The 14,382-nt window shown below is 50.9% G+C and overlaps 1 protein-coding gene across 1 annotated transcript; it reads left to right on the top strand.

The window, feature by feature from the left end:
- Positions 1-3,657: 3,657 nt before the first annotated feature.
- On the top strand, positions 3,658-13,043 carry LOC119306351. Its single transcript, XM_037582592.1, has 3 exons — positions 3,658-3,803; positions 5,134-5,249; positions 12,004-13,043. Exons 2-3 carry the CDS (start codon positions 5,143-5,145, stop codon positions 12,761-12,763), a joined length of 867 nt encoding a protein of 288 aa, XP_037438489.1. The 5' UTR covers positions 3,658-3,803; positions 5,134-5,142; the 3' UTR covers positions 12,764-13,043.
- Positions 13,044-14,382: the final 1,339 nt, after the last annotated feature.

The raw sequence follows: 14,382 nt of genomic DNA, 5'->3' as shown, positions 1-14,382 counted from the left end.
TACTTAGACCACAACATGTCCCTAGTGAGCCTCTAGTTGAATAGCTCGTTGATCAACAGATAGTCATGGTTTCCTGACTATGGACATTGGATGTCATTGATAACGGGATCACATCATTAGGAGAATGATGTGATGGACAAGACCCAATCCTAAGCATAGCACAAGATCGTGTAGTTCGTTTTGCTAGAGCTTTTCCAATGTCAAGTATCTCTTCCTTGGACCATGAGATCGTGTAACTCCCGGATACTGTAGGAGTGCTTTGGGTGTACCAAACGTCACAACGTAACTGGGTGACCATAAAGGTGCACTACAGGTATCTCCAAAAGTGTCTGTTGGGTTGACACAGACTGAGACTAGGATTTGCCACTCCGTATTACGGAGAGGTATCATTGGGCCCACTCGGTAGTGCATCATCATAATGAGCTCAAAGTGACCAAGTGTCTTGTCACAGGATCATGCATTACGGTACGAGTAAAGTGACTTGCCGGCAACGAGATTGAATGAGGTATTGGGATACCGACGATCGAATCTCGGGCAAGTAACATACCGTCTGACAAAGGGAATAGTATACGGGGTTGCTTGAATCCTTGACGTCGTGGTTCATCCGATTAGATCATCGAGGAGTATGTGGGAGACAACATGGGTATCCAGATCCCACTGTTGGTTATTGACCGGAGAGACGTCTCGGTCATGTCTGCATGTCTCCCGAACCCATAGGGTCTACACACTTAAGGTTCGGTGATGCTAGGGTTGTATGAATATGAGTATGCAGCAAACTGAATGTTGTTCGGAGTGCCGGATGAGATCCCGGACATCACGAGGAGTTCCGGAATGGTCCGGAGGTAAATAATTATATATAGGAAGTGCTGTTTCGGCCATCGGGAAAGTTTCGGGGTCACCCGGTATTGTACCGGGACCACCGGAAGGGTCCCGGGGGTCCACCGGGTGGGGCCACCTATCCCGGAGGGCCCCGTGGGCTGAAGTGGGGGGGAGGGGAACCAGCCCCTAGTGGGCTGGTGCGCCCCCCCTTGGGCCCTCCTGCGCCTAGGGTTGGAAACCCTAGGGTGGGGGGCACACCACTTGCCTTGGGGGGCACTCCACCCCCTGGCCGCCGCCCCCTTGGGAGATTCCTCTCTCCAGGGCTGCCCCCCCCCCCACAGGGGGCCTATATAAAGGAGGGGGGAGGGCAGCCGCACCCTGAGTCTTGGCGCCTCCCTCTCCCTGCTACACCTCTTCCTCCTCCCGCAGTTGCTTGGCGAAGCCCTGCCGGAGTCCTGCTGCATCCACCACCACGCCGTCGTGCTGCTTTGATCTTCATAAACCTCTCCTTTCCCCTTGCTGGATCAAGACGGAGGAGACGTCACGCTGACCGTACGTGTGTTGAACGTGGAGGTGCCGTCCGTTCGGCGCTAGGATCTCCGGTGATAGGATCACGACGAGAACGACTACCTCAACCCCGTTCTCTTGAACGCTTCCGCACGCGATCTACAAGTGGTATGTAGATGCATCTCTCTCTCTCTCTCGTTGCTAGATGAACTCATAGATTGATCTTGGTGAACGTAGGAATTTTTTTATTTTATGCAACGTTCCCCAACATACATAAAGTGTCATCATGACCATAAGGACTACTTAATTACAGACCGTTTGTATACAGAGTAGATCTTGAACTCCTGGTGGTCGAGTGAGTCTTCATGGTCGAGTGTCTTCAAGTCGTCGAGTGTCTTCCAGTCAGTCGAGTGGAGTCTCTCTAGGTCGATTGGAAGATGACTTCATCTAAAGATGTCCTCGGGGAGGGTACCTTGGACAGGTTCATGACCCTACCCTAGGTACATGACTTCATCACCCGCAAACCTCCCAAAATCATCTGGACCGCCGAAGCCATTCAACGCGGTCATGTATTGGTCTGCGGAGCGGTTCAGACGCGATTTCTCCCGCAAATCAAAGACAAACGTGGGAAGGTTTATGGGAGTCCAGACCAATTGCAAGCCCGCTTCACACCACCCTGCCCCACCTAAACCCTGTCACCCGCCCCTCTCGCGCTTTCCTTTTGATGGAGGCGCCGCTTAACACGGCACATTCATGCTATCCCAGAGCACGCGGAGGTCGACATTGAGGTGGCGATGTGACCGGGGAGGGATGGAGGGCGGCGCCGACCGACGCGACATCTCGACGACCGCCGCTTCAATGCGGACGCAGGTTCCCGATGAACCAATTCCGGCTGCTGCACCGCATTGAAGCGGACCGCCCCTTCACCTCGGCCTCGCCGCGGCTATTTAAACCATGCACCGGAGATGTACCATCCCATCCCCTTCCCCGTCTCCGTGCCCGGACCTTCCCTCCCCCTCTCCGACCCAAGCTCCGGCGATGGCGATGCCATGGTGCTCCGCACCGCCTGGCGGAGTAGGCGGAAGCTCCTCCTCCGTCGGTTCTTGTCGCCGCCGAAGACGCTCTCCGGGCCCGTTATCTTCCACGGCGGCCGGCTCCTCTGCCAAGGAGGAGATCATCATCTCCTAAGGTGATGAGGAGGACCAGGCGTCGCCGCCGCCGCCGTAGGAGCCACCGCAGCAGCCGCCCCGACTCCTCAAGGAGGCCGCTCTAAAGGACAAAGATTTTGTCCGTCAGATCGAGTTAATGACGGAGCGGTCGCTCTGTTTCATGAGGGCTTCGCCGCCATCGCCGGCGCGCGTGAAGGAGGAGCCATCCTCCCCGCCGCGCCACCGCGTCAAGACCGAGCCGGCATCCTTGCTCTTGCGGTTCCTTAGGCTCGAGGGGCATCGTGACTCATGCGGAGCGTGCGACTCGACAACATGAGTGGTACAATCGGCGGAATGCTAGTCGCCGCTCCGCGCCAAGAGCGACGTGGTGCCAGACTGGGTTCGCAATGACCCAGACCTCGCCGCCGCATGGGCGCTCGACCGTTCCGTGACCACCGCGGAGATGGCCACTATGCGTCACCGCCATCTTGACGACGAGCTCACCAAGATCGGCAAGGCATGGTCGCTTCGTGACTGCTTCACCAACGCCGACCGCTGCAAGGCCGCCACCATGGTTCCGAAGGCCACGTCGGCACTGGCCATGGCGACACTCTGCACGGTGCGGCAGGAGACGGAGCGGCTCCTCCGCGAGCTGCAGGTAGCCGCCATACAAGGCTGCCGCGGCCTTCTGACGCCGTACCGCCGCTAGAGGGACCACGCCGCCGACGACGGTGCGGCAGGGCAGGGTGGCCACGCGTACGAGGTGGTCGTTCGGTATAGGGTTTATAATATTTTTTTTCTAGTTTTTTATTTAAACGGTTGAAATATCGATGTTTTTATGTAAATTATATCTAAACTTGAATGAAATCCGTCCGTTTTGATCGAATTTCATGAGGTTGGTTCGAATTGTTGATTGAAACTCCTGCATCGTGTCCGCGGACGAGCGGGAGAAAATTTGCGGGTTGCGGTTCTAGATGCCCTAAAGAATGGACTGGATTGCCGAGCAGAAAATTGAACTGGGCTGGTGCGATTTGGTTTTAGGCGAAAAAAAATTAAAATAAAAATGGCCTGAACCCGTGGGTTCACCGGTCGACCACACACACCAAGCGAACGAAACGCACAAAGCTCCACCCGTTAGGGTTCGACGGTCGCCGCCCGCCGCTTTGTGCCCCGCCGACGCCGTCCCCAGCTCCGTCTCCGTCCTGCCTTGCTGCATCCTCCGCCGCTCTGAAGTGTACTGCATCCTCCGCCTCGCCGGACCGCCGTCGCCGTATTCCTCCTCCTCAACCTCGTCTTCTTCAACCGAAGGTCGCTGAGATCATTCACCCGGTAAGCGATCTCCCTCCCCCCATCCCTCCATCCTTTTTCCGTGTGTTCTCGGATCCTGTTGCAGCGTTTGAAGAATAGGCGCGCCTTGCTGCGCCGCAGGACATTTCAAAGCGTGGTCATTGAGTTACATTTATTTTATTGGTCAAAATAAAGAAATTTCACAATGTTCAGCTGAAGAAAAAACATTGAGAGCTTCCACATATGCAAAACATGATAACACGATTTACGTTAGCTATATAGGATAAATATAATCCATACCATTTTGCAATTTGGTTGTTGTTATGATAATATTGTATGATATGAAGGGGCAACTACGCCTATCTTTATCATACAAAGATATCACTACTTGACAATAGAGTTCTTTACTATCCTCTGCATGCAGGTTATAGAATTTCTGAAACATATGGTATCGATCACCTACAATTATACACAAAAAAGGGAATATTTGTAGGTAGGTAAGAATCTGCAAAACCATATCGATCACCTGAATAATTTCTTGATCAAAATTGCAGGTAGGTAAGAATCTGCAAAACCATAAAAGATCCCTTAATTAATTTGAATTACAAAAACAAGAGTAACCATCTAAAAAAATCAAAGTATCAAGAACTTCTACATTATTATGGAAGCCATTAGAGAACTAAAAAAGTCACGGGGCTTGAGTATGAGAAAATGTTGAATAATAGGGAATATAGATTCAGTTTTAAGACATGGAAGTGTTGTTCGTATAAAAGAAATAAGTTTCTGTAGTATTAATTGATGAACCACATATGTGAGTGCAACACAATTATGTATTATAGAGTTGGTCTGGTACTGATGCTTTGATAAAAGGAACCATTGCTAAACCTTGAGTGGTAGGATGAGTGACACATTCCTGCATATAACTTATGAACTATAATTTTTCTAGAATATGGAGCAATACAAAAAATAATCTGAAACAAGTGAAAAAACATGACAAAAATATACACAAATAGCAAAGTTTTTAAAGGCAATTTATAGGAGTCAACTATCATTACGAATGTGACCTGGAAATAGATAACATCCTATAGTTTATTGAATTAGAGGGAAACTAGGATGAAGTGAATTTGGAACCGGTATTAAAATGGTCCTAACATCATATCCATATAAGTACCTTCTCTAGCGGCATGAAGCATCGACAGAGTACCCCGAAACCAGGGGCAGAGCTAGGCTAATGCAAGGGTATGCAATGCATACCCAACATTTTTTGCAAAAACAATTCAGTATATAAGCTCCTATATGCGTTTATGTAACATATGGAAGTATATAAGCCCACCATTGCCACCATCACTATGTAACATGCATTTTTTTATAGGTGTGAAAAATGAGTTTGTGGGACAGAGCTGCTTCATTGGCGCCGAAGTTAAGTTCGACATCAACACCAACATTGCTATCTATCGACGATGAAAACCAAGTTCAAGATCAACCTCGGTATTATGAACTTTTTTATTTCTTACTTTGTTGTGAAGCAAAAAAAATTCACCATGCATACCCATGTCGGAAATCCTGGCTCCGCCACTGCCCGAAACTCTGGCATATGAATGCAAAATTCAAGAGACAAATAAACCATTTCAGGCCAGATCACTCAATAGCTCACATATTTGAGCTAAATATATGCTTTCGTAAAAGAATTAGTGCCCCAAGAATTTACAGGACGAGCGAGACAGATAAAAGTGAAATCAACATTAGAATGGTACCTTATCATCAGTCTATAATTAGCTATATAGTTGTACTACAAAGTTTAGAATATAAACTTTTTGGATCAGAGAACGAATATCACTCTTAACTGTTCTCAAATTACTTCTCTTCTAGTATCTGTGATGATAATTCGAGCTCCTAGAACTCAAGATACTAACCCCTTTTTTGACAAGTCTGCAATGTTTTGCAGTAGACTCAAATGGTGAATGTTAAGCCCATTTGTTAGGTGCCTTCTGAGTTGGTTGCTCGTAAACATAAATATCTATATATATATAAAGCATGGTTCAGTATTGCAATTCCTGAAATTGATTGGCTATCTTTTACGTCTTCTCTGTTAGAACTTAGAAGTACATAATTTATCAAGTTTAGGCTGTTAAAAAAATTTAGACTGAACATTCACCAATGACACCAGGTAAACAACAATTGCTTGAGAAAACTGGTATGTTTAATTAACGGCAGAGCAGTACATGCATTTCACGTACCTAGAATTCAATCAAGCTTTATATATATTTTTTATTTTTTGACATTCAAATGCTCAATAAATATCTCACGAGACTAACACCAAGAAAGCAGCCAAATAATTTGTCAATATGGAGAAATGTTGCAGCTATGTACTCCCTCCGTTCCCAAATTTTTGTCTTTCTAGAGATTTCAACAAGTGACTACATACGAAGCAAAATGAGTTAATCTACACTCTAAAATATGTCTACATACATCCGTATGTTGTATCCATTTGAAATGTCTAGAAAGACAAATATTTGGGAACGGAGGGAGTAGTAACTATAGAACCATATAAGATATTTTACTTGAAGGTAGAGCTTCATCGTACATGACGGAAATAACTGTTCATTCTATAAACTTGGAAATAATCAAATAATGCATACATATTTCCTCATCAGCACACACATGTAAATGCAGCACCGAGCAGCCTCCTTTCTCAGTCCAGACACACCTACATCTATAGAAATAGGGTGGAGAAAACAATTAAGGAAAAATGAACCATTTGGTTGAGTGCCGATCCTTCATTATCTGCCTGTACACAACGCTGAACGATGAGCTTATGAGTAACAACGCGTGCACCAGGACGAAATCCCCCCAAAGGACCTCAAATAGAAAATCAAATTATTTTGTATAGAACAATTACGGCAGATAAAATGCTTCCATACGCCCAGAGCTAGCTCCCACAAAACATATTACAGACTACAGAAAGTTGGTACTCCAGTAACCTTACTCTCCAACATGCAGCATTGTGGCTCAATTTAAGTACTCCCTCCGTAAACTAATATAAGAGCGTTTAGATCACTAAAGTAGTGATCTAAACACTCTTATATTAGTTTACAGAGGGAGTACTACTAGAAATATGTATATAGCACAGTTCTGCAGCTTGTTTCACATCTATTTAGAAAACTTCAGAAAGACAGTAAAACACAATACCAATATCCGTATATGTTTTCTTGGGATCAGAGGGCGTGCCTGTGGCCTCGAGGTGCCCGAGGGCCGATGAATATCCAGCGGGTAGGCGTCTTGCCGGTGTTGATAGGTAAGGAGGAGGATAGCTTGGGGGGAAAAATTAATTTTATTGATGACTTGAGAATTCCGGTACCGACCACCTTCCCTTATATCATGGCGAGTCCAAGTTCTATTTCTCTTCCTAAAGGAAACCCACCCTACTAGGAATTGAGTCTGGCTTGGGTGGGTAGCCGCGCAAGGTGGTGCTACGGCACGATGGTTCCTTCCTCGCCTTGTCCGTTCCAAGGTGCCCGCTTTTCCGCAATCCTGTGTCCTGGCGGCGGTGGGGTCTCCTGGAGCTGGGCGTCGGCCCTGGATGGTGAGGCTGTAAGGGTAACTTTGCGGTGAGCAGTGGTGTTGTCTCCTCTTGGATATGTGGGTAGCAAGGGGAGGAATGACGGGTGATCCTGGTGTTATCGTGAGTTCGTCAATTCAATGGTGGCGGCTCTTGTACCAGAATTGGAGGAAGTGGCGGCAGCGATTTCGAGGAAGAGTGGGGCTTGAAAGAGAGATCAGGAGGTGGCACGACAAAGGACCGAGATAGTTTGTGTTAGGTGCACATGCTTGTGGGCTAACCAAAGCGGGCCACACATTCACAATTGGGGCGCAGCGGCACCCCACAATCCCAATGCACCACAACGCTCGCTTTCCAGGGACCTTAGAGCTTTAGGGATGTTGGACTAGCACTTCAGTAGTTGTAGACATCAAGGCTATGGCTTTGAACTGAAAGTGTGGTTGCTAACTAGCTAGATTCTGAGAGAAGTAGAGCTTTGCTTCTCTTGTGTCACTCGTCCACGCTGCCACCTCGCGGTAGCCATCTCCTCCACTCCCTTCCATCCCTGTCCTCCCCCTTCCCCTCGCTGCCAGGACCCTCTGTCGGGCGAAGCCTGATTGGCATAGGCATGGCGACGGCGCGGCTCTTCTCCCTCTTTGTCAGGGTACGACGATCTATGGGACCAGCGAGGCCCCTTGCCTAGTTCGGTTGGGGAGATCAACGAGCACAGAGAGCAAATCTAGCAGTTCACACGTGAGATCTATCCAGGTTCAGGCTGCCGTGGGGGCGTAAAACCCTACTCCTGTTCTATGGTGGATTTACTTGGGGCTCAAGTTACAAGCGCAGCTTGCCGGAAAAGGTGCGTGCAAGGTGCAACTACTGTATAAGAGTGAGCAAAGTGTCGACCTTTGCCAAGGTAGCCTTGGGCCTCCTTTTATAGACGAAAAGGGGTCACCAGGAATTTTATCAAGAAAACCTTATCCCCTCCCGAGTCGCTCCCGCGGGCGACGGGGAGGGCGACCTAACCACCGCCGCCAGCGCCCCCCCCCCCTCCTCCCGCCTCCTCCTCCCTCGCCACCGCCAAAGGCCGGGGCCGGGCGAAGCCCGGTCGCCGCCGGCGGCGGCGGGGCCCCTTTCGTCCCTTCGTGCGGGTGGCCGGCGCGGGCCGACAACTCCGGACTGGGTGGTGGCGCTCCCGTGGGGCTCCTCCGCGCGGCGTCGCACCGGCGCTGGTGGTGGCGTGCGGGTGCGGTGGTGGCACGACGGGCCACATCCTGGTGGTGCACGGCCGCGTGGTGAAGGCTGGCGGCTAGATCCAGTCACGGTGGGTGCGGGCGGCGGGCTGCGTGCGGTTGTCCTCGTCGTGGTCTGGTGGCGGAGATGGCGGCGCAGCGGTTGGGTCTCGGCTTGCCTCTCCTCTGTTTGGTCGGGGCCGGAGGTGGGCTGTGGCAGATGGAGGTGGGTGGCGGTGCGCTTGTCTTGGATATGGCTAGGGTTCGGGGTGGGCGGCGCGGGTTGGGCAGCAGCTTGGTGTGGCTGTTGCTCCGGCCGTGGGCGGCAGCGCGGGGAGGTCCGGCCCATGGGCGGTGGACTCTCGGTGGCGTGCCGGCTACACGGTGGCTTGGCGGCTCCGCCCGCGGCGACGGCCGGCTCCCGGCGTCGGCTCGTCTGCGGTCGGACCGTGTCAACCTTCGCTTCATCTTCTCGGCGTCCGGGCTCTACTTCCGTCGAAGGGCTGGCCCGCTCCCAGCTGCGGTCCATCGCTCGTCTCGCGTTCGGTGCGGCAGGACCGACCTCGTCTCGCGCACGGTGTTGTAGAACCGAGCTCGTCTCGCGCACGATGCAGCAGGACCGACCTCGTCTCGCACATGGTGCCGCAGGACCTAGCTCGTCTCGCGCCCGGTGCTGCAGGACGAGTCGATGGAGGCCCGGTTTGGCCGGCCTATTGTGTCTCGGTGCTGGGGCTGCCCAGGGGTGGGAATGGCGTGATCTTCCCGCTCGTCTCTTTGGTTGGGGTAGCGGCAGATCTCGGTGAGGTGGTGTCAAGGTCTTGGATGCCGGGGCGGCGGCCCTTGGGGTGGTTTCGCGGTGCTCATGGGCAGAGCCCGTGGCTTGGTGCTGCCCGGTGGCCATGGCCGTGTGGGCGGCGTGGTAGCCGGGGTGTGGCGATCGGTGGTGGTGAGTGTTGGCCGGGGTGAAAACCCGTTCTATCTTCGGACGGACCGACGATGGCGGAGCTCGTTCCCTTCTTGAAGGCGTTGTCGCGGCTCTCGCTGCCCTTCGTGTGGTTCCAGGGGAAACTCTATCGTATCCTTCCTAAAGGCACCGTCTTGGAGCCCACGATTCGTCGTATGCGGCTTCGTCTCTTCGTGATAGTGCTAGGGATGGTGTTGCTGCGCTCAGCGCCTATGTATTCTGCCTTGGTTGTGTGCGTGTGTTGTGGTGGCGTGCGTTTGTATCGGATGATGATGATCTTTTCTTTATATATAAAGCGGGGCGGAAGCCTTTTTCGGTAAAAGGGGTCACCATAGTGGCAACATGGTCATTACATAAATGTGAATAGTGGCCTCGATGTTATCCAACCTAATCCCGCCGGACTAGGACAAAGGCATTTAATGCGCCGTGAGCTGATAATGATCCTTTGGCAAAAGCCGTCTCTCCTTCTGTGCCGTCGGGTTGGCCGAACCCTACCTTCTTGACACGTCCATGAGATGGGTGTCAATAAAGTTTAAACTTTACGTGACACGCCGGCACGCGTCCTGATGATCTTCCCTAAGCCATCTGCCTGCTCGACACCTAATCTTGACAAGCCATCAGCTGGTCGACGAGGTGAAGTGGTCGAGAAGCAAAGAGGCAAAACTTCCCGGCAAGGAGCTTGTCGGGTCTTGGCTTGCCGGGCCAGAGCTTGCCAGCAATTGGGATCTTGTCCTTCTGTACTAACTTAGTACTTCTCGATGACCTGCCTGGAGGTCTTCTCACGGTCTTGTATATCAATATCTTGAGTCTAGCTTGCAGTAGCTCTCTGGCAAGCCTTGCCGGCGGGAAGGCTGCAACTGCCTGTGCACAAGCCAGGGTACGAAGGCACCCATGTCTTAGTACACCGACATTCTTGTGCAATACAAGTAGTGCGTCTTACTGCGGGCTGGCAGGGACGTTGTGCTACGCGTTGGACATGACGGTGAATCTGCGCGGGGTGGCGTTGGCGTGGGACAGCGCTGTGAGGCTGCATGATGGGTGGTGCACCTGAGCTGACAGGCGGGGCGGCCAGAGATGGCATTGCAGTGGTCTCAAGTGGCGTGGGGTGGCTCCCTCGACGAACGGTGTGTTGCGGGTTTCTTGTGGCTGGCTTGGGTGGGCAGCGTGAGGTGGTGGCATGTGTGGCTCTGGTGGCGAGTGCCGAGTGGGATCTAGGGTTTGGGCGGTAGCGGGCCTTGTGAATTGTTCCTTGGTCGGTTTTGAACGACCGCATGGCCTGTGGAGTCATGCTACCCGGTGGTCTGCTTCGGGTGGGTGCGCCTTGGCATCGTGTGGTGGGCAGTCGGCCCATGACATGATGCTGGCTAGAGCCGGTGATCCTCGTTCCCATCTGTCGTGGGGCCGGATCCATATGGGATCTGGCACCCGTAGCCGGGTGTCATGTGTGTGGGCTGCCATCTGTGTTGTCTGTCCCTAATCGTGGTGGTGCTACGGCAAGATGGTTCCTCCCTTGCCTTGTCCGTCCCAAGGTGCCTGCTTTTCGGCAGCCCGGTGTCCTGGCGGTGGTGGCCCGGTGGGGTGTCTCCTGGAAGTCGGGGCTGCAGCTATGGATGGTGAGGCTGCACGGGTGACTCTGCAGCGAGCAGCAGCAGTGGCGTCTCCTCTTGGATATGTGGGTAGCAAGGGGAGGGGTGGCGGGTGATCCTGGTGTTGTCATGACTGGTGTGTTCGGTACTTCGGTGCCTCTTGTGTTCACGCTCGGTGTATCTTGTTAGGGGCGGTGTCTCCTGTGTTCACGCTCGGTGTTGGGTTGGTGGCACTTGTTCCACTTGCTCGAATGCTGTTTTATTTCTTTTTTGACTCGCTTGTATTAGGACTTCCTCATCACTTTGTATCGGTTCGGCCGTTTGTGCCTTTATTTATAAAGGATGGAGAAATCGTGTTTCGAGAGGACTATACTTGAAGTCTTCTGTGAATAAAAGCGACGCTCCCGCATGTTGTCATGTCGTTATGTTGGTACCATGAATCTTCCATCCACAGCGATCTGATTTCTAAACACCGTCCTCCGATGAAAGTATCAGCCACCACCCAAGTAGCAGATACATCAATGTATGATGATCAAACTGACGGCCCTTGCTACTAACTAGTACGCCCTCTGTCCCTAAATATAAGACGTCTTGGCAGTTTAAATTGAACTGCCAAAACGTCTTACATTTGGAAACAGAGGTGGTACATACCATCTAGGCAACTACAAAAATGGTAAATGGAGCTCAGACTCGATGCAGCTAGTAATATATATGCTGCTGCTACCATATAGAATCATGAATACTATTACATGCATGGGCACTGTCCATTGTGTCATTCCTAAAATTCTAGTTTGCACCTGTATTCTAATCATTTAGTTGATCAGCAATACTAGTCCGTACATTCCTGCATATATACACATACATCATGATTGCGCTTCTTGTACCAGACCGTGAGATCATGACACGAAACATAACACTGCAGGCAAGGATCGATGTCGTCGCCAGTACTACCTGTGCCCACGGCTGCACCGCCTCTGCTCCCCATCACTCAGTTGGACGGAGAGAGCGGTTACCTCCGCTGGAAGGAGTCAGTGCTGCTCCGCCTCCACACTATTGGTGTGGCCGACGTCCTGACCGAGGAGCGCCCTCTCGACGAGAAGACGGCCGCCGGCAAGCAGTGGGCGCACATGGATGCATTGTGCCGTGGCCACATCCTCGCCACGCTCTCCGACCGCCTCCTTCCGGTCTACGCTCCCCACGCCACTGCAGCTGCCGTGTGGCGCGCAGTGGCGCGCACCTATGATCTGGACCTAACGGTGGATGTTCCGCTTCGAAGCGTGCCCTATGTGAAGGCCATCACATTCCAGTACACGGAGGACGAGCCCGTCATGGAACAGCTCGCGCTCCTGGAGGGCTTGACCACCAACTCAAAACTCGATAACTCTACCTTGTGTTTCATCGTGAAGCAGTTCCCGACATTGAGTGAGAAGGTCGCCGCGCACGACTACCGTCTGAGCATGGACGAGATCTGGGAGATCGCTCGGCGGAAGGAGCGGCTGGCCAGGGTACAGGATATTCGCCGTGCCAGGGACGATCCGCAGACGTCAGACGATCCGCAGACGTCAGACGGGCAAGGCAGCTTCTCAGATGGGGGACAGGCGTCCAGAGACGATGGCGGAGGAAGAGAGGACGGAGGACAAGATTCAGATGCGGCGAGCTTGTTAGATAAGGTTGAAACATAGCTTACCCATCGTGCTCGTGCGTGGGCGTGCATGCCACAACTAGTCAGTCCGTGTTTGTCTTGTGCGATTTTATTTGAACCTAGTTCAACTGGGAGTCTGGATGGTGATGGTGATCTTTTGTTGGTTTGGAACCAGGCTGCGTCCTGGGTTTCCCTATCCTTTCCTTCTGGCCGCTGTGATGGCTTAGTTGCAGCTAGTCTTTTCAGCTGCTGTTTGTACTTCTTTTCTTTTTAGCTGCTTGTAAGAACTATATATGATCGTTTCTTTTAACGGAGATCGAGGGAAGACCGCTTTTATATATTCTATTAAAAAAAACCTCAGTGCTGAGGTACCTATTTTGCCAGATAATTGTATCTGTTTACGTTTGCTTTGTGTGAGTTTGTGTAATGTAATCGGTCCAATAGAGCCGGACACATTGCCAGGGAACGCAGGCCGTGAACTCGTGCTGTTTTTCTTTTCTTCTCACCGACGGCATTCAGCCCACTGGAAAACTCACCATCGTCAGATTTGATTTTCCAAGTACCCACCATGTTAATTTGATCGGTTTCAAGCCTCCTTTGATTCAAAGGATTTTTGTTCATAGAAATTTCGGACGATTCAAAGAATTGAATTTTTTTCCCTAAAGCTTCCTTTGTTATTTATTATATGAAACTCAAGCCACTCAAATCGCTTGTAAAGAATCCTCGGTTTATCAGCTTTTGCCATAAGGTAATCAAACAAACTTTGGTGCACACAAACTCATTTTACGATTCCAGTGTTCATTTTTTTTCTCTCCATACGATCCGAAATGGACCGGGTTCCATTATCACAGAGATAAACGAACAAAAAAAACAACAACAGAAAAAACGTCCACAGTGCGGCAACGGAAATACAGAAAACGGACCGGATTCCAGTGTTCATGATATTGCAATCTCGTGTTCTTTCTGTACCCGTTTTTAAATGTGAATCAAAGAGGCCATAAGGTAGGGTCTTGTGACAAAAAACATATATCCCGTTCCATAAACATACAAAGTGCACTTCACAACCACATTAGCATGCATCTATGATACTCCCTCCGTTCCTAAATATAAGTCTTTGTAGGGATTTCACTAGGTGGACTACATACGGAGTAAAATGGATGAATCTACACTTAAAATGTATTTATATACATCCGAACGTGGTTCATAGTGAAATCTCTACAAAGACTTATATTTAGGAACGGAGGGAGTAGAAAATTGTGGACTCTCATTCCGCAAAATAAAATAAAATTGTGGATTCTCACAACCGTACGCACGTGATCACTTGCTCGTCGTCTTGGCCTAACATTGTTTTACGAAAATGGATCTACAAGCACAAATTCAACTTGGTGATACACTCAGGTCACCACAAGGTTTGACAGGTTGTCCATGGCTATTCTCGACAGCCAGGGAACGATTTTGACGAGACATTTAGCCCTATTGTCAGGCCAGCCACCGTCCATGTCGTGCTAAGAGCATCTCCAACAGCCGCGCTATATAAGCGCCGCAACAGAAATTTTTGGTTTTTAGCACACGCAACCGCTCAGCGAGCTCCAGCAGAGGCGCAATAACCGCGTGCGCGGTATAAAGAGTTCAACGCGCGGTCCGAAACGCCATCACGCG

This window comes from Triticum dicoccoides, chromosome 5B (assembly GCF_002162155.2).
Source record: "Triticum dicoccoides isolate Atlit2015 ecotype Zavitan chromosome 5B, WEW_v2.0, whole genome shotgun sequence".
Classification (NCBI taxonomy): Eukaryota; Viridiplantae; Streptophyta; class Magnoliopsida; order Poales; family Poaceae; genus Triticum; species Triticum dicoccoides.
This window is presented reverse-complemented; position numbering and strand designations above follow the sequence as displayed.